General features: G+C 44.4%; 1 protein-coding gene across 4 annotated transcripts in view; it reads left to right on the forward strand.

Annotated features, from left to right (window-relative positions):
- Positions 1-738: 738 nt before the first annotated feature.
- KIAA1549L (KIAA1549 like) overlaps positions 739-21479 on the forward strand; it is a 294948-nt gene continuing 274207 nt past the window's right edge. For all 4 annotated transcript variants that reach the window (XM_019037520.4, XM_055356549.2, XM_019037521.4 and 1 more), the window contains exon 1: positions 739-1023. In XM_019037520.4, coding sequence (XP_018893065.4) covers positions 786-1023 — 238 coding nt within the window. In that variant the 5' untranslated portion in view covers positions 739-785. The remainder of the gene's footprint in view (positions 1024-21479) is intronic.

Consider the following 21479-nt stretch of genomic DNA (forward strand, 5'->3'; position numbering starts at 1 on the left):
CCAGACGACCTCTCTCCCGCCAACCTTCCCTTCTCTAGATGGGGGACAGGAGGGGAGGGAAGCCCTCCCCTTAAGGACCTCCGCTGCGCGGGAGCCGCCGGGAGGGGTCCCCCTCCTGGGTCTCGAGCCCGGCCGGGCGCGCGGGAGCGGGGAGCGCGCGGTGGCTCCGCGCGGGGCTGCGCGCGCGCGCCGGCCTCGCCTCCTCGCTTTCTCGCCCGATCCGGAGGCTACGTGCTTTCTTTGTCAATGAGGCGCCGCTCTGAGCTGCGGTAGCACTCGCGGCCCGGGAGCCCGAGCCGGAGCCGGGGCTGGAACCCGAAGCCCAGCGAGGAGCGAGGAGCGAGGAGCCAGAACAGCGGGGCGCCGAGGCTGCAGCGGCGGCGGGAGGGAGGGACCCGAGCGCGCCCCGCGGCCGCCACCCCCGTTCCCGGCAGCCTCGCCCCCTAGTTCTGCAGGAGCCGGCCGGGGGAGGGGGCTCCGGGCGGCGCCCGTCCCACCCTCGCCGCCCCAATCGCGCCGGCGCGCGGCGACAGGCACCGTGGGAACCCCGGCCCGCGCCCGCCGCGGCTCCATGCGGGCCCGGCCCCTGTGCGGGTGAAGCCGCGGCTTCCTGGAGCCCGCCCCGGGCGCGGCAGGACGAGCGAGCCAGTCGCGCCGCTCGGCGCCCCCTCCCTCCGGCGCCCGGGCCGCGGCCGGCGATGCCCGGTGAGGACCGGGGCGCCGAGGGCTGGGCTCCCCGGCGCGGTGCAGAGCGAGGCAGCGGCCTGGATGTGTGAAGCGTCCCCATGGCTCCGCAGGAGGCCAAGCCTCAGGGCTCAAGGGAAGCTGGGCCCGCGACGCGGGGGCGCGGGGGCCGGCCCGTGGCGCGTGGGCTTGGTCAGGCTGGCTGGGGAGCCGCGCGCTGCACGGGCGTGAGGGGCCCTGGGGCCGGCGCGTCCCACGATGCGCCCCCGCGGCCACCGACGCTGCTGCTGGGACTCCTGCTGCTGGCGGCCCTCCTGGAGCACGGCCAGGCCGACCCGGGTAAGCGCTCGGCGGCGGGGCGTCCGCGGAGGTTTCTGGAGGAGCGGGGCGGCGGGACGAGACCCACACCTGCCCAGGTGGCGGTGGAGAGGTATTGACAACACCGGCTCTGGGATTCTCTCCGACCTTTACTGCTGCAACAGCAGGCGAACTGTCAGAAATCTGTCTTTCGGGAAGGCACTTTGGGCGGGGAAGAAAAAAAAAAGGTGCAATCGCCTCTTCTTTTTGGACAAGTTGTAGAACCTTCCTAGTGGTCCCGCAGGCACGCTTTATTTAGAGAAAGATGTGTGTTTAGGACACCTTAAACGGGAAATGTATCATTAGAACACGTTTCAGGGTGGCGAAGTCCCTGGTATTTTGGGCTCTCTGTTGAGTGTCCACTTTGTCTTAACTGCATGAAATGGTTAGAGAGTTTTAGGCAATCCGCGTGTCGGCTTCCCAAATATCAACACAGTTTCTCCTGTGTTGATAGCGGAACCCTTTTCTTTTGGGAAGGAGGTCTCTGCAATAATTGCTTGCACCTTGCAAAGGGATGCAGGCGCTCATTAAGTATATAATCCACTGTTTGCAGGTTAGTTAAAAATAGTCATGCTTGGCTTGTAGACTTCCAGCAATCCCCAGGAAATAGATTTCTGTAATTCCTTGGACAATTTTGAGAAATCTGTTGTAAGTATTCTAGGTGGGGGTGGATTTTTCTGCTAAGTGTGCTTCAAAACTTAAGCTGTGCAGTAAGCAGTTGTCCTGGAAATAAGAATGATTACTGCCTGCACTTGGAAAGGGCAGGCTTTTGTGTTTCTGACAAAATTCTGAGCTCTTGATACACTGCCTTATCAAGGAATATAGTTCTCACTTCAGATAATGTGTTCCTGGAGTTTTGCATTTTTTAGCAAGGACTAATGACTTCTTCTTTCTCAGAGTACCCCCTCCCCCAAATTAGATTAAAATTCCTAATTGTAAGGGGCTGACATTGTTTTAGATAAGAGAGTTTTAGGTTAAAAATATTTCTCGTCTTCAGCAGCTTAATTCAGAGCCCATTTTCCTTCGATTCACTTAAAGAGTCACTGACAGGTGGTGCTTGTGCTTGCGAGTTACTGTCAAATAATTTTCTATTGCGATTATAGTGGTTACAAAGTTCCGGAATCTTTGGATGTGTGCCTCAGACTTGAGAAAAACCTCTGACGAATTTTAGCCCCCGATTTTTATGCCTGTAGCAGTTTTTAGTGTTGTGTATTTGGCATAATTGTTAAAAGATAAGGCCTGAGAAAGACCCACGTAAATACCTTGGTATTCATTGGCTCAGAAACATACATCCTGTTTTTGATTAAAGGATATCAAGTCCTTGGTCGTTTTTGTGAACTGCTTATGAGATATTTGCTTTGGGATGATGTTCATTTGTTCAGCCATCTGTAATATGTGAAACTGGCTTTCATGTGTTGTTCCTGTTCAGCCTGATGTTGGGTGATTTCCTCGGATCAGTTTTGAATTTCTGATTTCCCTTCTGACCTTTGTACCTTGAGCCTTCTGAACCTCCCTGACTTTCCTTGGCTCCTCTTTCAGACCGCCAGAGCCTGACTTAGGGGACTTCTGATCCACATTGTTTGGGTTTAGCCCTGGTGTCCTCTTTCTTTTTCCTTTCAGTGTGGTGGTCATGGGGATACGGGGCTGGGAAAGATGCTTTGATTACAATGATGGTAAAAATCATTAAAAGTTGATGTTCCTCCCCAGAGTCCTCTGCGTCTTTCTCCATCTCATCCGAGCGACTCGTTGCTTCCTCTATGCTTTTTGGATGCCCTTTCTGCTGTCCCCCTTTATGACCAGCTTCCCGTGGTCCAGCCCACCTGTGGATTCACAGTCCACCTCTGGGCTCCATGGTTTTCTGTGGGTTTGCCACTGATTCAATTCCATGACTCAGTGGAAGGGTTAAACACTGGGTTCCCTGTGTGTAACTCTTACCTCCTACCTGCTCTCATTTGTTCTCTGATTTCCACTGGAGGCAGTTTCACCCCAGGGTAGGTGAGTCCTGGGCCTAATGCAGGGCATCCTAAGGGGTTTGTGGGAAGAAGTGGTGTCGGGAGGGAGGCAGGAGAATGAATGACAATTTCTGGGGCCTTTGACTTTCTGCAAACAACCTAGTTTGGAACTTTTTCTGAGGAGTCGCTGCGGTTTGGTGTTGCCACTCATTGTAGAATGCGTCCGACCCTGAGATGTCTGAGATCTTACTCAAAGTGCTGGCTTGCTACAGTCCCATCATTTACATGGCTGCTCTCCCTTGTTGTTTAAGGAAGGCTAAGCCAGACATTTGTCTTGGTTGAAAAATGGGCAAACATAGATTTGTTTCTGGAAAATTCTGTAGCAATTGTTCAGCACCTTCCTGTCCTGGAGACTCTGCAGTGTGTTCCCAGTCTACTTCCACCCACCCCACCCCAGCCTCTTTTGCTTGAATATTCTAAAGGAATCAGAGTTCCTTCTCTTTTCCACATAAAGAAAAGGCTGTTGTCGTCTTCACTGCCCTCCATTAGACTCCTAACTTCCATCTCCGTCTTCCGTCTTGCTTCCAGTCAGTAAGCTCTGTTTTGGATGCGGGAGGTTGGTGTGGGAAAGAAGTTTCTTTGTAGTTACTGAGTACTGACACCCTGTATTCTCTTTGGCCATCCAGGCTCCGGGCAAAATGGTACAGCTCAAATTTGACTTCACTCTCTTTTTAACTACTGAGCTTCCATTCAGTTCATGTCAGTAAACATTTACTGTGTGCCTGTTATGTACAGGGATAGTGCTCATCTGTTCCTGGGCAGCTACTCAGTGTGGCTGTCTGGGTCTCAGTTCTCTCATCTGGAAAATGGGGACAACAATAGTTCCAATCTCATTGGGTTCTTGTGAGGATTACATGAGTTAAAGCATCTAAAGTGTTTAAAACAGTGCTTGGTATACAGTAAGCGCTCAGTGAATGCTACCTGCTGTTTTAAAATGGCAGAAACGATGGAATGTTTACTCTGTCTAGATGCTGTGCAGGGGCAGGGGATACAGAGGTGAATAAGGACAAGACAGTTTGTAGAAGCTCCTCAAGAAGAGGGCAATCAAGGTCCTTGCCCTCTGTACTGTGTGATCAGAGCTAATGAGGGAATAGTTAATTCTGGGGGCATGGGGGCCTTGAAGGATGAGGTGGGGTTGGCAGTGTTGATGGTGGCATTTCTGGCAGAGGAAAAGTAAAGGGTTCTCTGTGGTCAGAGCACAGGGCGCTGTGGGGAGGAGTCCTCAGCACCCTGTCTGCATGCTGGGGCTTCCCCAGGCCCTCCTCTGCCGGCTGAAGGGCTCTGAGCGGCTGTGTGCTTCTCCCTCCAACTTGTTGGTTCCTGATTTACCTTCATTTGCCTATTGCCTGTTACAATACCCAGCACAGAATAGGAATTTCTTAAATTTTCAGTCTCTACACTCCTGTTCCCCCTGCCTGGCTGTTTCTGTTAGATTTTAGAATACTGTCTCATTTAAATAATTCACAGTAAGTTGTGAATGACTGCTTTATTAAGGGAATATATTTGCATGTTGATAGAAGGTTTTGCTGATACCAAAGAATTTCTTCTGATTACGTGATCAATTTTAGCATCAGTGACATATGGTGATAAGAAGAATGTATATTCTGTTGTTTTGGGGTGGAGAGTTCTGTGGATATCTATCAGGTCTGCTTGATCCAGAGCTGAGTTCAGGTCCTGAATACTTCTGTTAATTTTCTGTCTTGATGATCTAATATCGTCAGCGGGGTGTTGAAGTCCCCCACTATTATTGTGTGTGAGTCTAAGTCTCTTTGCAGGTCTCAAAGAACTTTGTAGGTCTCTAAGAATTTTATGAATCTGGGTACCCCTGCATTGGGCGCATATGTATTTAGAATACTTAGCTCTTCTTGATGAATCGATACCAAAGAATTTCTAATTTAGAACAGTGTGCGGGGAGATAGTTTTGACCTGGGACGTCCTCCTTGCCGCTCCCCAACCTCTTTGTACACATCATCAACTTGCAGTCGAGTCTAGAACAGGTTCAAGTTCATTTGTTCATTCATTCATTCCTTTATTCAGTATGTTTTGAATGCCTCAATATTCTGAGGTAACAGTAATGAAAAGAAACAAGGCCTGTTCTCACAGGGATTAGAGAGAATGGGGCTTGTTTTTGTTCGTTACCGTTACCTCAGAATATTGAGCCCAGTGCCGTCCAAACTTGACTGTGCTTACCAATCACATGAAGATCTTGTTGAAATGTGGATTCTGATTCAGTAGGTCTGAAATAAGGCTTGAGAGTCTGCATTGTTAACAAGCACTTGAGTAATACTGACGATGCAAGTTTGTGGACCCCATTTTGAGAAATAAGTGGCAATAAGCAAATACCTGTAGGTCGGGTGATGGTAAGCTCTATGGAGCAAAATAAATCAGGGTAGGGGATAGTGCCTTCACACATGAACTTGTCTAGATGGAGTGGTGAGAGGAGGCCTTTCTGAGGAGATGGCCTTGAATAGACCTGACAGTGAAAATCTGGGGTAAGAATATTCCAGGTTGTGGGAAAAGCAAGTGCAAAGGCCTTGAGCAGAGATTGTGCTTGCGTTGTTTGAGGAAGAGCAGGAATGCCAGTGTAGAATTGAATGGGCAAAGGGAGAGTAGTGAGAAATGATGTTGAAGAGAGGGATGGGGCTGGATCCTATAGGACTTACTGGCCATGGTGATGACTGGGTACTTTAGTTGGAGTGAGATGGTCAGCCATTGGAGCATCCAAACAAGAGGTGACATAATCTGACTTCAGTTTTAAAAGAATCACCGTGGTTGTTGTGGAGAGAAAAGTCTGTAAGGTCAAGTATGGAAGCCAGGAGATCAGGAAGGAAGCTGTTGTTGAAATCAATCTGCAGATGAAGATGGCTTAGAGAGGGTGGTGGCGGAAGTGGTTAGATTTTGGATGTCTCTTGAAGACAGAGCTGGTAGAATTATCTGGTAGATTAAAAGGGTAGGAGAGAAAGAGAGGAATTGATACGGCTCCAAGGTCTTTGGCTCAAGCAACTGGGAAGGTGAAGTTGCCATTAATTGAGACAGCAGTTCAGGTTTGGGGTAAGAAAATAAGAGTTCATTTGGGGGTATGTAAAGCTTGAAATGTTTATTCAAGTGGAGATGTCAGGTTGCCAGTTGAACAAAGTAGTCTGGAATTCTAGGGCGATAACAGGTCCTAAGGCATACATTTGGGAGCCATCAGCATGGAAGTGAATAAGAAACCTAGAAAGTGAGTATGGAGAAGAGAGAGGGAGATCTGAGCAATGAGCCTGGGATTACTGCAGTATTCAGGGGTTCAGGGTGAAGGGGACCAGCAAGAGATAGAGAAAAAAACAATGAGGCAGTAGGAAGAGAAGAAAGTGTATATGGTGTCCTGGGTGCTAAGAGAATAAAGCAATCAAGGAGGAGGGCGTGATTGGCTTGGACAGATGCTGCTGAGAGTGGAGTTAGATAGGCACTAGCAATGCACGTTGAGTTTGGAGGTGTGAAGGTGGGTAGTGGCTCTCAGAGTGATGGGGATAAAACTAACTGCAGATGGTTCAAGAGAGAAAGGAAAAAGAGGCATTGGAGGCAACACATAAGGCAATTCTTCTGAAGTTTTTTCTCTAGAGAAAAGCAGAGTCATGGGTGAGGTGGGCCAAGGGAGGGTTAAGATGAGGTCTAATTATATGTGTTCACACTTTCTCATTTTTAAACATGAAAGACATATGACCAGAGTGTTTGATTTGGTGTTTTTCCCCCAAATGTAGATGGCCCAATAAAATATATTTTGACTTTTTACTCTGAGTATGATTAGTACTTCAAAGATTCTTACAAGATGTCCCAAATCTTGCCTCCCATCTCATTCTTCCCATCCCCACAAAGTAAAGAAAATGATCTTGGGGCCAGAGCACAGGGCGCTGTAGGGAGGAGTCCCTGGCACCCTCTCCCTGCCCTGGGACTTCCCCTGGCCCTCCTTGGGGGACTGAAGGGCTCTGAGGGGCTGGGATACTGCAGCATTTGGGGGTTCAGGGAGAAGGGGGACAAGCAAGAGACAGAGAAAATAAAATAACAGGTAGGAAAAGAAGTGTATTAAAGTGTATTAAATATTAAAATATTAAATATTAAAAGTACAGTGTTACTTGTACCTGGAAAAGTACAGTGTTACTGTACTTTTAATACTGGCATAAAACAAGTTAGATATCCCTTTGCTGACCCACATCCTTCCCTCAAACTGACCACCATGGAAACTTCAGGATCCTGAAATTCTGATGACCACCAGAGAATCTCTCAGAAGCTTACTTAGCTCAAGTCTCAAATTACTGGAATATGATCTGAGAATATTCAAAATGAATGTGCACACTTCCCTTTTCATTAACCTTCAAGCCCGTATTGTGGTTTTCTTTCTTTCTTTTTTTTTTTTTTAAAGACAAACAAAAACTCCACTCTTCCCCAGACAAAAATGAATAGTTGGAATGACCTTAAAACATTTTCGTTGCTTGACAGCATATTAGAGGGGATTTCTAAACACACAGAGGGACACATTATTCTGGGTCACGGGATGGCTGCCATGGATGGTGACTCTCTTTGGGGACTTCAGGACCAAAGGAGCAGTTAGCAATCTGGGTGTTGTAAATGTCAGTTTTAGGAGCTGGCGGGAAGGTGGCAACTGAGTCATATTAATTCAGCAGTGTTTATCAAGCACCCAGCATGTGTCAGGCCCTCCACTAGATGCTGGGGGTGTAGTGAGAACAGGCCAGGCCTGGACCCTGCTCTCAGGCAGCCCGTGGTCCAGGACAAGAAACTCTCACTCGGGCAGGTGCAGTGGCAGGTGGGTAAAGTACTTCCATGAATTGGGTCAGGTTGGGGGATGTGGCAGGACAGCAAGTGCCTGCGTTGCTCAAAGAGGCAGCCACTGTTTAGTGGCAGCCTGCATGGGACCGAGGCTCAGGGTGCCATAGTTCTGACTTCTCAACAAAAGGCAGATCTTTATTTGGAATCTTTTTGTTTTCAAATATCACCAATTAGTTCAGATTTCTAAAATGTCATGCAGTACAAAGAGAACACACTCATCAGCCACCAGCTTTTTCTTCTTTTTTTAAAGTAAGTTTATTAAGGTGTAATTTACATACAGTGAAATTCATCCTTTGTAGGTGTGCTGCATGATGAGTTTTGACAAAAGTGTGCAATCATGCGTCCACCACCACAATCCAGATACAGAACATTTCTGTCACCTCAAAAAGTTCCCTCTTGCCCCTTGCAGTTAATCCACTCCCCCAACACACCCAGTCCCTGGAAACTACCCATGTATTTTCCATCCCTATAGTTTTGACTTTCCCAGAAGGTCGTAGAAATGGAATTGTACTGTATATAACATTTTGCATTTGGCTTCTTTCACTTAGCATAATGCTCTTGAAAATCATCTGTGTCATTGCATCGATCACTAATTCTGTTCTTTTTATTGCAGAATAGTATTCCATTGCACCACAGTTTGCTTATGCATTCAGCAGTTGATGGACATGTGGGTTGTTTCCAGTTTATGACATGGAAGTCTTTCTGTGGGCAGTTTTCATTCCTTTCGGGTAAATGCCTAGGGGTGGGATTGCTTGGTCATGTGTTAGGGATGTATTTCGCCTTATAAGAAACTGCCAAACTGTTTTTCAAAGTAGCTGTACAGTTTTGCATTCTCATTAGCAATGTATGAGAGTTCTAGTTGTTCCTCTGTATCCTCACTGGCATTTGGTATTGTCAGCTTTTTTTTTCCTTTTAATTTAGATGTCAGCCATTCTAATAGTTGTTTAGTGGTATCTCATTCCAGTTTTAGTTTACATTTCTCTAATTACTAATAATTTTATTGTTGCATATCTTTTCATGTTCTTACTTGCCATCTATATCTCTACTTTGAAGTGTCTGTTATTTTGCCCATTTAAAAATTGGATTGTTTTCTTTTTACTGAGTTTTGAACTTTTCTTTATATAGTCTGGATACAAGTCTTTTTATCAGATAGGTGTTTTGCAACAGTGTTCTCCTGGTCTGTGGCTTGTCTTTTCATTTTATTAACAGCGTTTTTTGTTTTTTTTTTTTTTTAAAGGAGAGAAGTTTTAAATTTAGATTAACTCTATCAACTTTTCAATTTAAGATTTGTGCTTTTTGTGTCCTAGCATAGAAATTGCCTAATGTGTGCCAAGGTCACAAATATCTATGATTTCTTCTAGAAGTTTTTTATTTTTATTTTTACTTTTAGGTCTGTGATCCATTTCATGTTAATATTTGTGTATGGTGCAAAGTAAGAATCAAGGTTAATTTTTTTATATGGATATTTAATTGTTCTAGCACCACTTATTGAAAAGACTATTCCTTGGTCCATTGACTTATCTTGGCACCATATATGTCTGGGTTTATTTCTAGTCTGTTCTATTGTACTTCTCTCCATATGCCAGTACAACACTGTCTTGATTTCTCTAGTTCAGGGTTTCTTAACGTCAGCACTATTAACATTTTGGGTTCAACGGTTCTTTGTTGTGGTTGTCTGTCCTGTGCATTAGAAGTTTAGCAATATTTCTGACTGCCTGGTAGATGTCAGTAACTCCCCTCATTCTTAGTTGTGACAACCAAAAATGTTTCCAGACATTGCTAAATGTCCCCCTAGGGAGTAAAATTGACCGTGATTGAGTTTCACTGCTTTAGTTCTGTAGTAAGTCTTGAAGTCAGATAGTGTGAGTATTCTTTATTCTTTTAAAAAATCTTTTTGGCTATTCTAGGTCTTATGCTTTCTATACAGATTTTAGTATCTTCTTGTTAATTTCTATTTAAAAAGCCTGCTGGATTTTTGGTTGGAATTTCTTTGAATCTAGACCATTTAGAGATCTCTATCTTAACAGTGTTTTTTTTTTTTAATCCATGAACATATCTCTCTCCATTTACTTAGGTATTCTTTCTTTTCTCTCATCAATGTTTTATAGTTTTCCACATACAAATTTGTACATACATTTTTCATGTTTTTCAGTGCTTTGGCAAATAGTAATAGAAAAATTTCTTTGTTAGTGTATGGAAATATAATTTTAAAAACCTTATATCATATGACCCTCCTAAACTCATTTTAGTTCTAGTAGCTTTTTATAGAATCTTTGAGATTTTTCTAAATAGGAAATAATGATATCTGTGAATAAAGACACTTTTCGTTCTTTCGAATCTGTAAGGCTTTTATTTATTTTTCTTGCCTTATTGCACTGGCTAGAACTTCTAGTACTTTGCTGAATAGAAGTAGGGAGAGTGGACATCCTTGCCTTGATCCTGGCATTGGAGGGAAATATCAGTCTTTCTCTAGAGTATGATGTTGGCTATAGTTTTGATTTTGTTTCACAGAGGCCCTTTATCAGGCTGAGGAAATTCCCTTCTCTAGCAAATTTGCTGTGAATTTTTATCATGACTGGTTATCAAATTTTGGCAAATGCTTTCTCTTTGTCTATTGAGATGATCACAGGGTTTATCTTTAGTTTGTAAAAAGACAACTTTTTACAAACTAAAGAAATTCCTGGCCAGATGTGGTGGCTCATGCCTGTAATCCCAGCACTTTGGGAGGCCAAGGCAGGAGGATCACCTAATGTCAGAAGTTCGAACCAGCCTGGCCAACATGGTGAAACCCTGTCTCTACTAAAAACACAAAAAAATTAGCTGGGTATGGTGGTGGGTGCCTGTAATCCCAGCCACTCAGGAGGCTGAGGCAGGAGAATCGCTTGAACCTGGGAGGCAGAGGTTGCAGTGAGCTGAGATCATGCCACTGCACTCCAGCCTGGGTGACAAGAGCAAGACTCCATCTCAAAAGAAATTTCTAACAACGGCCAGGCCATTGTTAGGAATTTTTAGTTTCATGTTCATGAGGGGTATTGGTCTGTAGTTTTGTTTTGCTAAAAGGTGTCTGGTTTTGTTAGAAAGGTAGTGCTGGTCTATAAGATAATAGGGGCCAGATGCGGTGGCTCAATCCTATAATCCCAACACTTTGGGAGCCCAAGGAGGGTGGATCACTTGAGGTCAGGAGTTCGAGACCAGCCTGGTCAACGTGATGAAACCCCGTCTCTACTAAAAATACAAAAATTAGCCAGGTATGGTGGTGCACACCTATAGTCCCAGCTACTTGGGAGGCCGAAGCATGAGAATTGTTGGAACCCAGGAGGTGGAGGTTGCAGTGAGTCGGGATTGTGCCACTGCACTCCAGCCTGGGTGACATAGCAAGACTCTGTCTCGACAATAAAAGATAAATAAAATAAAATAAAATTATAGAGAAGTATTCCCACTTCTGCTTTATGGAAGTGTTTGTGCAGAACGATTTCTCTTTTAAGGCCCGTGAGCTTACAGATGATATTGAAGATCCCTCAAGGATTTCTTTAGTAAAATAAAAAGTATCAGGTACCTCTAGTTCATTTTCTCATTCTCTCTCTCTTTATTTTATTTTATTTTTTTGAGATGGAGTCTCATTCTGTTGTCCAGGCTGGAGTGCAGTGGCACAGTCTCGGCTCACTGCAATCTCCACCTCCCAGGTTCAAGCGATTCTCCTGCCTCAGCCTCCCAAGTAGCTGGGACTACAGGCATGCACCACTGCACCTGGCTAATTTTTGTATTTTTAGTAGAGATGGGGATTCACCATGTTGGCCAGTCTGGTCTCGAACTCCTAACCTCAAGTAATCTGCCAGTCTCGGCCTCCCAAAGTGCTGGGATTATAGGCATGAACTATCATTCCTGGCCCATTTTCTCATTCTCAAAGCTACCAGCAGATACTACTTTGGTTTAAGGTCTAGGGAAAACAGGCTGGGTGAGGGAAAATTGCATTGGTTGCATTCAGGAGACTGAGGTCACCCCTGGCTGTTACCAAATCATTTCACTTTTCAGGGCTTTCGTTTTCTCATCTATGGATAACAGCCTCAAGATCTTCCCTTCTTCCCCCATCCCCCGTCTGTGTCTTTACAAGCCGTAAGCAGATGTTTTGGTGGAGTTCTACCATCTGCATTTCCTGCTTCTTCCTACATTAGCAGCCAAGCCCAGCCAAGGATTTTCATTCTGAAAAGGGAAGAGTTTTCCCACAGTTTGCTGTCATAGTTCCAATGTGAGGCCCAGATAAATATAGGCCTATCTTCAGTCTTCATTGGATTTTAAAAAATTATGAAAGTAATATATATTTTATTAAATTCAAACAATACTCAGGTAGATGCAGTAAAATGCAAAAGGCCCTGTTTGCCTTGTGTATTAGTCCACTCTCACGCTACCATAAAGAACTGCCTGAGACTGAGTAATTTATAAAGGGAAGAAGTTTAGTTGACTCACAGTTCCGCATGGCTGGGGAGGCCTCAGGAAAGTTACAATCATGGCAGAAGGGGAAGCAAACACATTCTTCTTCATATGATGCCAGGAAAGAGAAGTGCCGAGTGAAGTGGGGAGAATAAAACCATCAGATCTTGTGAGAACTCACTATCAGAAGAATAGCATAGGGGTAACTGCCCCCATGATTCAGTTACCTCCTACTGAGTCCCTTCCACAATGCATGGGGATTATGGGAACTACAATTCAAGGTGTGATTTGGGTGGAGACATAGCCAAACCATATCACCTTGCTATTCTCTAGAGTCATGCTGTCAGTCAAGTGTGATGGATCCTTCCAGACCTCTTCATACAAATATTTATATCCATAGACGTAGCCTCAACTTAATTTTTTTAAGATATAAAAGGTATAATATTTAGCAACTTGCTTTTCCCATTAACACTATATCATGACCCTCTTTCCATGCTAACTAAATTGTGTCATGAGAGAACTTGAACTTCTGTTAGAAACAGGGAAAGACCTTTTATTATAAAAGAGAATAAATAGCTTTAACAACACAGGTCAGATTCAAACCTAGAGTTAAAATATCTCCTTAGACGGTTCTGCCCGTTTTCCTTTACTCCCTGGCTTCCTTCTCTAGACGATACTTCTGCAGACATTTAAGAAAAATCATGGGCCCTTTTAAACACCACATAGAATGGGGATAAATTTTAACCAATCCTAGATATAAATAAGGCCAAGTAGCTTCCTCAAGCATAGGCCAAGGTCGCTGCTGCACCTGCCTCCTGTTCACTCAGACGTGGCTTTGCCCAAGTGTCCTAACCACAAGAGGTGAATTCGATTTAGATTGAGATTTATATATGTTAAATCTATTCTTAGCTAGAAATAAAATCTCCTGACGTCAGACACACAAAATGGTTTTGGTATTTATGCAGTTCAAGTAAATGGGGAAGCCTAGAATACTTCTAACTTCAATCTTTCCACATGAAATATGGAATGAAGTATCCAGAATGAAACTGGGACTCCCAGACCTGTCTGCCTACCTCTGTCCCTAGTAATGAATGCCGTTCCCCTGTCACTTGCCTTTTTATTTACCAGGTGTCAACAGCAAACCCAAGAAGGCTGAAGAAAAATGGGAAGTGTGAGAAGAAAATGTGTTGAAATTGACAGTGTGGCTTATAAATTCTTGTTGAAAAGGGATGAATAAAAATATCTCTAGATTTGTATCCTTCATTGTCCATTAAGAAGTCTTTGTTTTGAAAAGAATGGGAGGATCAGTCTTTGGAGCATTATTTTGAATATAATTAAGCTGGGTGAAAGTGTATTAAAAAATCAGCATCCTAGAACTGTCTTTGGCAGTTTCCTGTTATTATCTTTTTAATACTGGAGATGAACGTATAAATCAAGCTAGTGAACCCTACGGAAACTGAACCTTTTTTTCCAGTTGGATGGGGAATATTTCTCTAGTCTCTAGTCCAGCAATAAACACATTTTAAACAAGTGTTTTCCATTCTTGTGACCAATGTAATATCTTTTCTTTTCCCTGCAGAGACAACAGTCTCCAGAGTTTGGTACAACAGTTCACGGTTGTCGAAGCTTTCAGTTTCTTTTCCTATTTGAATCTCACACTACTCTAAGAGAGGGCTGAGAAAGTGATTTGCTAAAGGTCACACATTGGTCCAGGGATTTGCACATTATTCTGTGATTCAGGGGACAGATCACCTAGCTACACAACTAAAACTAGCTCCAGTATGGGGCCTCAGGCCATGGGGGAATCCCAGGTGACATATTCGTAATAGGAATGAAATATAACCAGGCCACGTGGATGCTATAATTAATTGATAGAAATAACAGCTAATACTTTTGAGCATTTACTGTTTGTATCAGCTCATTTGATTCTCATACCAACCCTATGAAGTAGGTTCTGCAATTATCCCCATGTTTCAGAAGAGGGAACTGAGGCACAGAATAACAGTAACTGGTTCAGTGTCTCCCAGTTAACTGGCAGAGTAGAGATTGGAACCCAGGCAGTTCGATTCCAGAGCCCACCCTCTGCTTCATGATATTGCCCTCCAGGATATTAAGAGGCTAAAGTTACTGGCTGTGCATCTCCTGGGCCCAGCGCCTCTTCTTCCTATGGCCCAGTTCATCCTTCTGCCTCTTTCTGGAGACTGGCTTTTTTTGCTTCCCCATAGCTTCTTGGTTCCCCTGACAATAAACCTTGCACGGGCTTTTCACTTGCTGTGGTGCTCACTGCAGCCAGAGTGGGCAAGCCTCTTTAGTTTAAACGCCCACCATCAAGACTCTGCCCCAGTTCCACATTCCCATGAGGGAGAATCAAGCTGCTGCAATCTGGCCAATGGAATTAGGGAATCTACCTCTCATCCATTCAGCAGAGTCTGGAGGAGAAGGGGCACATGGTATACAAATGCCTTCTTAGCCTGATCCCCCTTTCACCATGGCCTTGGTAGAGGTCAGTTTTAAATGTCAGTTTGGAGGGCAAACTTCTGAACATTTGTCTCCTCCTTCGTAGCAGTAAAAGACGACTTCACATGTTGGTAAGCTTGTTCTATGGAAGATAACAATGACAGGTGGCCTGCTTGATAGTGTTGGCCAATTTTCCTGGTATAAATACTCCTACCATGGCTGATTTCAAGCTACTAACATGATAATGGAGTTGGGAAGTGATGCCTCAACTGGCTCAGCTCTGATGTGACCTGGCCCTGGCACACCAATGCTCCTATCCATATATGGGCTAGAGGCAGGGAAGCTTCCACAGTAAGTGCACGATGTCTCCAAGGACTTTGAAACCTAGGCTTCACAGGCCAGTCAACTAGTTGCATTTGTAATTATGTAAAAGGGAATAAGATTTCAAGGTAGAGAGGATGGGAGTCAGATTTGCTGCGTGGTCTAAAACAGCTTCAAACACTGTGTATAGTCCCAATGGTACAACCTAGTAGGCACTCAGCGATGCTTTATAAAAAATTGCAATTTCCTTTGATTATGGTGTCTCACTTGTGACATATAATTAACCCTTTCACTGAATTTAAGACGTCAGACCTAATTTTCTTGAATGAGCATTGGTTTGGTTTTCTGGCACGGAAAGGTGTAATTTTTCTTTGCTTCCAGATGTCAGCAGCTCCTCCTCCTTTGCTGTCATCATGTCATCATGTTTCAAACCTAGGGATGCGGAGTCCACGTGGTACCCTAGTAGACGTCTTTTAGTTGGATACACATTATTAGTCTCAATTGGAGGCTTTTATTTATGATCATAAGGCCATCTCTCAGTTCATGTAATTATGCTAAAAGCCAAGACAGTCATGTGACTGCCACTTCCGACGGCATGTCTGGTGCTTTAGCAGATCTCAAGGCCTGTCTGATTGGCTCTTTTCATTTGCACATCTGAGAAGGAGACTGGGAGTCTTGGCTTCAGTGTGCTGCTTAAGATGCTGCTGACATTCCCCATCTTTCCTCCTGATGTGATGATGTTGCTAAGCTTGGCCAGCTCTCATAATGGGTTGTGTTGGTCACTGGGAGATGCAGGGAGGAAGTGTCAACAGTGTGGATCTCTCACCCTCCTTAGACATGGAACTCCCAGTGTCCTACTGATGGAAGGTCAGTGTCTTTACCTATAAAAATAGCACAATTAATTTATTCTTTTAATTTCCCATGGGGCATAGCAAGAGAAAAATTTTTACAAGATTCTTCTTTCACATTTTATTGAAGATTTGTCCTAGTTTGTGAATATGTAGACTTCTGAATAAGAAGACTAACATTTATGAGACAGCTATTATTGTGTTAGTCACTGGATCAAGGGTTTAATCTTATTGAGTCCCCATGACGACACTGTCAGTTCTTGCCCATTTTGCTTGGAGGAAGTTGAGATTGAGAGAACATGTAAAAACCAACTGGCCTAAGGGCACATTGCTTGTAAGTAGTGGAGCTGGGATTTGAAACTAGATCTGATTACAATGTAAATATATTATCAGTTATACAGTGCAGTCCTTCCCTGCCCACCCAACATTTTATGAAGTTGTCAAACACACGGAAAAGTAGAAAGAACAATATAGTAAACACCCCTATATCTACCATCTAAATGGTGCAATTAACATTTTGCTTTATCATATATCTGTCTGTCCCACTATCCGTCAATTCATCTTATTTTTGATGTATTCAGAGTAAGTTGCAGACATCAGTACATGTCACCCCTAAATACTTTCGCATGCATGTCATTGATTAGGGTTCAGTATTTGTTTATGACTCTTTTTCTGAGGTAAATTTTACATGCAATGAAATACAAAACTCTTGAGTACATTTTCTTGAGTTTTTACAAATGTATACACCTGTGTATCCCAAATCCCTGTCAAGATATAGCACGTGACCATGACCCCAAAAAGTAAGTTTTCTTTTGCCCTTCTGCAGACATTCCCATCTCTTCTCACTCGCCCCACCCAATCCAAGCAACCATGGTTTGATTTTGTTTTTCACCATAGTTTAGTTTTTATATCACGCAGTTAAAAAACAACCAAATTGCGAGTTTTCTTTGTTCTGCAGCAAAAGATAAAAGTGAGTATCTATCCTGCGTGTCTTGAACTCCCGGCCTCAAGTGATCTGCCTGTCTCAGTCTCCCAAAGTGCTGGGATTACAGGTGTGAGCCACTGGGCCTAGCTGCTGATTGCATTTCTGAACACTTTCATAATTCTGACAATTTGCTGTCTTTGCTGCCTTATTTCAGACCCTCCCTCCTTTTGGTCCACGTTCTTACCAAAGCTGCATCTCCTAATTGTCCCCCGTCTCTAGTCTTGGCCCCCTTTAAACCAGCCTCGTCCTCCAGCCAGAGATTCTTATAAAGATCTACCACTCCAAGACAATTGGTTTCCCTACAGTTGTGATATACCATGCAGTCTCAAATAGTGGTGACTGTTGTTTCCAAATTGATTTTCCTTAATATGTATTAATTCAGACAGTATTTATTAGGCACCTGTGGGTGGCAGGCACTGGGCTCCCCCTTTATAGTACTTATTTTCATTGGTAACCACATACTTATTTATGACATCAGTCAGCCACTCCCATGAATAAGTATGATTGCTAACAGAGGGGAAGCCAAAGGTGCGGGTGGTGGGAGGCTGGAGGAAGGGACCCGCCTTGGTGAGTGAGGAGAAAGGTTAGGGAAGGCTGTCCTGAAAAAGTGACATTTGAGGCAACATCTGTTACAGGAGGAGGAATAGGAGATAACCAGGTAGGGATTGGGGTCAGTGGAGAAGTGGGGACTGTCCTCTGTTTTGGGAAGGACTGTGATTCATTCCTGAACCACAGAGAAGGTCGTGTGGATGGTGGGCAGGAGTGGAGGGGAGAGTGAGTGGTGAACAAGGGAGGAGAGGTAGCAGGACCAACATCACCCAGGAGACAGACTGTGACCTTTATCTTCAGAGCAATGGGAAGCCATTGCATGGTTTAAAGTAAAAGAGTGACCTTGACATTCAGTTATCTAACCAATTGAGTTGGATGAAGAAGAGGCATGGATGGTGTGTTCTGGAATTACAGTGAAAATTAAACAACAACAACATGAAACTTCCAAATTTTAGGAGAGCCCTAATTTGCGTTGTGAATCATACCCAGATTTTCTGATTCCTCCTGTGATTTGTCTTCCTGGTCTATGTGACGGCCCAGGCAATGATAGTGACTAATAAACGTCCTCTGTGCCTCCAGCTCTTGCCCTGCTCTGTCCTCCCATTTTCACTGCCTCCATTTCTTTGTCTCCTTCGCTCCTTAACTCACCCCCTTTCCATCCTTCATGGAAAGGAAAAAGGATGCTATTAGTCACCAGTGCTTGCCTGACTGCTGAATCCTGGGGCAGTTATCTAATCCGCTTTGCTCTGTGACTCTATAGATCCTCCTGGGGTAGCCTCTTTCATACTCATGGATTTAGCAATCACTTATGTACTGTTGGTGCGAAAAACTCTCAGCTCTCTCTTGAGGATGAGACTTATGCCTAAGCAGTTTATTGGACATCTCTACCCATGGCTACTGACAAGTCAGCATTTCTCCCTCAAAGGGAACTCTTCGCCCCCTGAGTCTGGCTCGTTATTCTGTATTTCATCTGTATTACCTCTTTCAGTAAGTATGACCACCACCCATTTGTTAGAGCCCAAAATCTGACAAATGTTCTAGATTCTTTTTTCACCCCGTTGTTAGAGCCAGCAGTCTGAGAATTGTTCTAGATTGTTTTATGGTTCATCATTTAGTTGGCCATTACATTTTGCTGATATAATTTCTCTTTTTTTCTGAGACAGTCTTACTCTGTCGCCCAGGCTGGAGTGCAGGGGCATGATCTCGGCTCACTGCAACCTCTGCCTCCCAGGTTCAAGCGATTCTCCCACCTTAGCCTCCTGAGTAGCTGGGACTACCGGCATGCACCACCACACCTGCCTAATTTTTGTCTTTATTTACTAATATTTTTGCAGACTCAGGGTTTCTCCATATTGCACAGGCTGGTCTTGAACTCCTGGGCTCAAGTGATCTGCCTGTCTAGCCTCCCAAAGTGCTGGGATTACAGGTGTGAGCCACTGGGCCTAGCTGCTGATTGCATTTCTGAACACTTTCATAATTCTGACAATTTTCCGTCTTTGCTGCCTTATTTCAGACCCTCCCTCCTTTTGGTCCACGTTCTTACCAAAGCTGCATCTCCTAATTGTCCCTCGTCTCTAGTCTTGGCCCCCTTTAAACCAGCCTCGTCCTCCAGCCAGAGATTCTTATAAAATATAGATCGGCCCAAACCTTTTGTCGGCTCTTCATAACTCAGTTTGACTTCCTTGCTTAGCAATCTGGGTCCTTTATGAATGAACCACCTGCCACTATAGCCAGGCTTGCAGTTCCCCAGAGCCCTTTGCGCCCTTTACATTTTATTCTTTCTGCCCGGGAAGCCCTTCCCAGCCTTGTCTGCATGATTAGCATCTACACTTCTTCAAGACTCAACTCAGGTGTTAGGCCTGCAGGCAGCCTTCCCTGGCATGCACTCTGCCCTCTGCCTTAGGAGTTAGATGCCGTCTTCTCTGCTTCTGTCTCCTGGGCCATCCTTGAGGTCTCCTGGCCCGTCTCCTTCATCAGACTGTGAACTCGTCAGAGCGGTGGTTCTCAAAAGGTAATCCCGGGTACAATGGGGTCCTGGAAACCCCTTCACAACTGTGATCAATGTGTTGAAAACTATTTTGGTTATAAGTGAGGACACACACGGTTATTAGCCATGTCTACTAGAAGAAACAATGAGCTAAGTACCTAGTGGGACAACTTGCTTAGAGAAAGAGGGAAGAAGGTACTATAAAGTCAAGCCAGCACTAAGGAACAACCGAGGCACGTTGCCTCCCGGGCGTAGAAGACAATGTTCAGGAAGAAGAGCAGGAAGCAGTGCTACTTACACCGTGTAAAGATGGGATAAGTGTGGAGTCAGTTTAAGGTCTAGGGTACGAAGGTGTGCAGACAACCCCGAAAACTTGAGAGCCACTCTCTTAAAAGCTGGGATTATGTTTTATTTGTCTTAGCACAGGGTCTTGCACATACATAGTAGATACAGGATAATTGTGGTGTATATAAAGGAAGGAAGAGAATCTCCCGGTATGTTCTCACAGTACCTCTGAAAACCTGTTGTGTTATTCCTGCTCTTTAAACCTTTTTGACCATTCTGCCTACAAATATGCATGGATAGCACAGCACTAGTGGTGGGATGGAGTACAGGCATCACAAGCCAGGTACTAACTACTCTCCACAGATGGGTTTTCAAAAATTAAACACTTGTGGCTGGGCGCAATGGCTCACACCTGTAATCCCAGCACTTTGAGAGGCTGAGGCCAGAGGATCGCTTGAGCCCTGAAATTTGAAACCAGCCTCGGCAACATGGTGAGGCCCCCCTCTCTACCAAAAACTAAACAAAACAAAACACAAATTAGCTTGGTGTGGTGGTGTGCACCTATAGTCCTAGCTACTAGGGAGGATGAGGTGGGAGGATCACTTGAGCCCAGGAGGCAGAGGCTGCAGTGATCTGAGATCATGCCACTACACCCCAGCCTGGACAACAGAGCCAGATCCTAACTCATAAATAATAAATAAATAAATAAATAAACAATAAACACTTGTCAAACAAAATGAAACATCACTTAAAAATCAAGAGCTTTTCCATAAAAAAAAAGTCAGGATTTCTAGGTTCCCTTGAAATAGTCAGAAGTTTAACCATACTGGTCCTATATTTCTGGATGGCCACACTTGGCTGAAGCTTAGTAGTGGTGCCTCTTTTAGACGGGGCATCTGTCACGGCTCCCGTTTGTCCCATTTCACTCTCATATTGGCTGTGATGAGCTAACTGTGGTAACAAACCAACCCCCAAATCTACAATGGCTTAAAGCCAGAGAAGTTTATTTCTCACTCACATAAAGACAAAATGAGTGTTCCTGATGGGCAGAGAGCTCTCTTTAAAGCAGCGATTCGGGGACCCAGGGTCCTTCCATTTTGTGGCTTTGCCATATTCAGTCTGTGGCTCCCAAGGCTGCCCTGCTTGTCTGCGTGCAGCAGATGGAAGCAGACAGAGTAACAGGTCCCTAAGTGATGTGTAGCATTCTGTGCACATTCCATGGGTTAGTGCTCTGTGACTTGGCCATAGTGACCTGCAGGGAGAGGCTGAAACACGTAATCTTAGAGTGGGCCCAGAAAGTAGAGGTAACAGGTTTGGCGAACAGCCAGCTGTTACCTGACCCAATTCATTTCTTTCATCTGCTTGGCCCTTTGGTATTTGAGTTTGCAATCCCTGCTTTTAACAGCAACAGGCTTTGGAGATAAGGAAACCTAGGTTCAAATCACTATAATGTCAACTCTAGCAGGACAGGAACTTAATCTGTTTTGTTCACTGCCTAGAGCAGTCTCTGGCACACAGTAGGTGCTCAATAAGTCTTTGTTGATTATATGAATGACTTCCTTCTGCCTGTAGCAATAATAACAGCTAACACTTAATGTTCATAATGTGCTTAACTCTGAGTAGGTTGGGTGCTATCTCAGGAAAAAGGTGCTAAGATTTGAACAGCCGTAAGGTAAATGTGAAACTTATTTTCTTTTTCTCTTCTCTCTAACTTTCAGGATGTTTCTGGAACTCTCTTTATA

The sequence above is a fragment of the Gorilla gorilla genome, chromosome 9 (genome assembly GCF_029281585.2).
Source record: "Gorilla gorilla gorilla isolate KB3781 chromosome 9, NHGRI_mGorGor1-v2.1_pri, whole genome shotgun sequence".
NCBI lineage: Eukaryota > Metazoa > Chordata > Mammalia > Primates > Hominidae > Gorilla > Gorilla gorilla.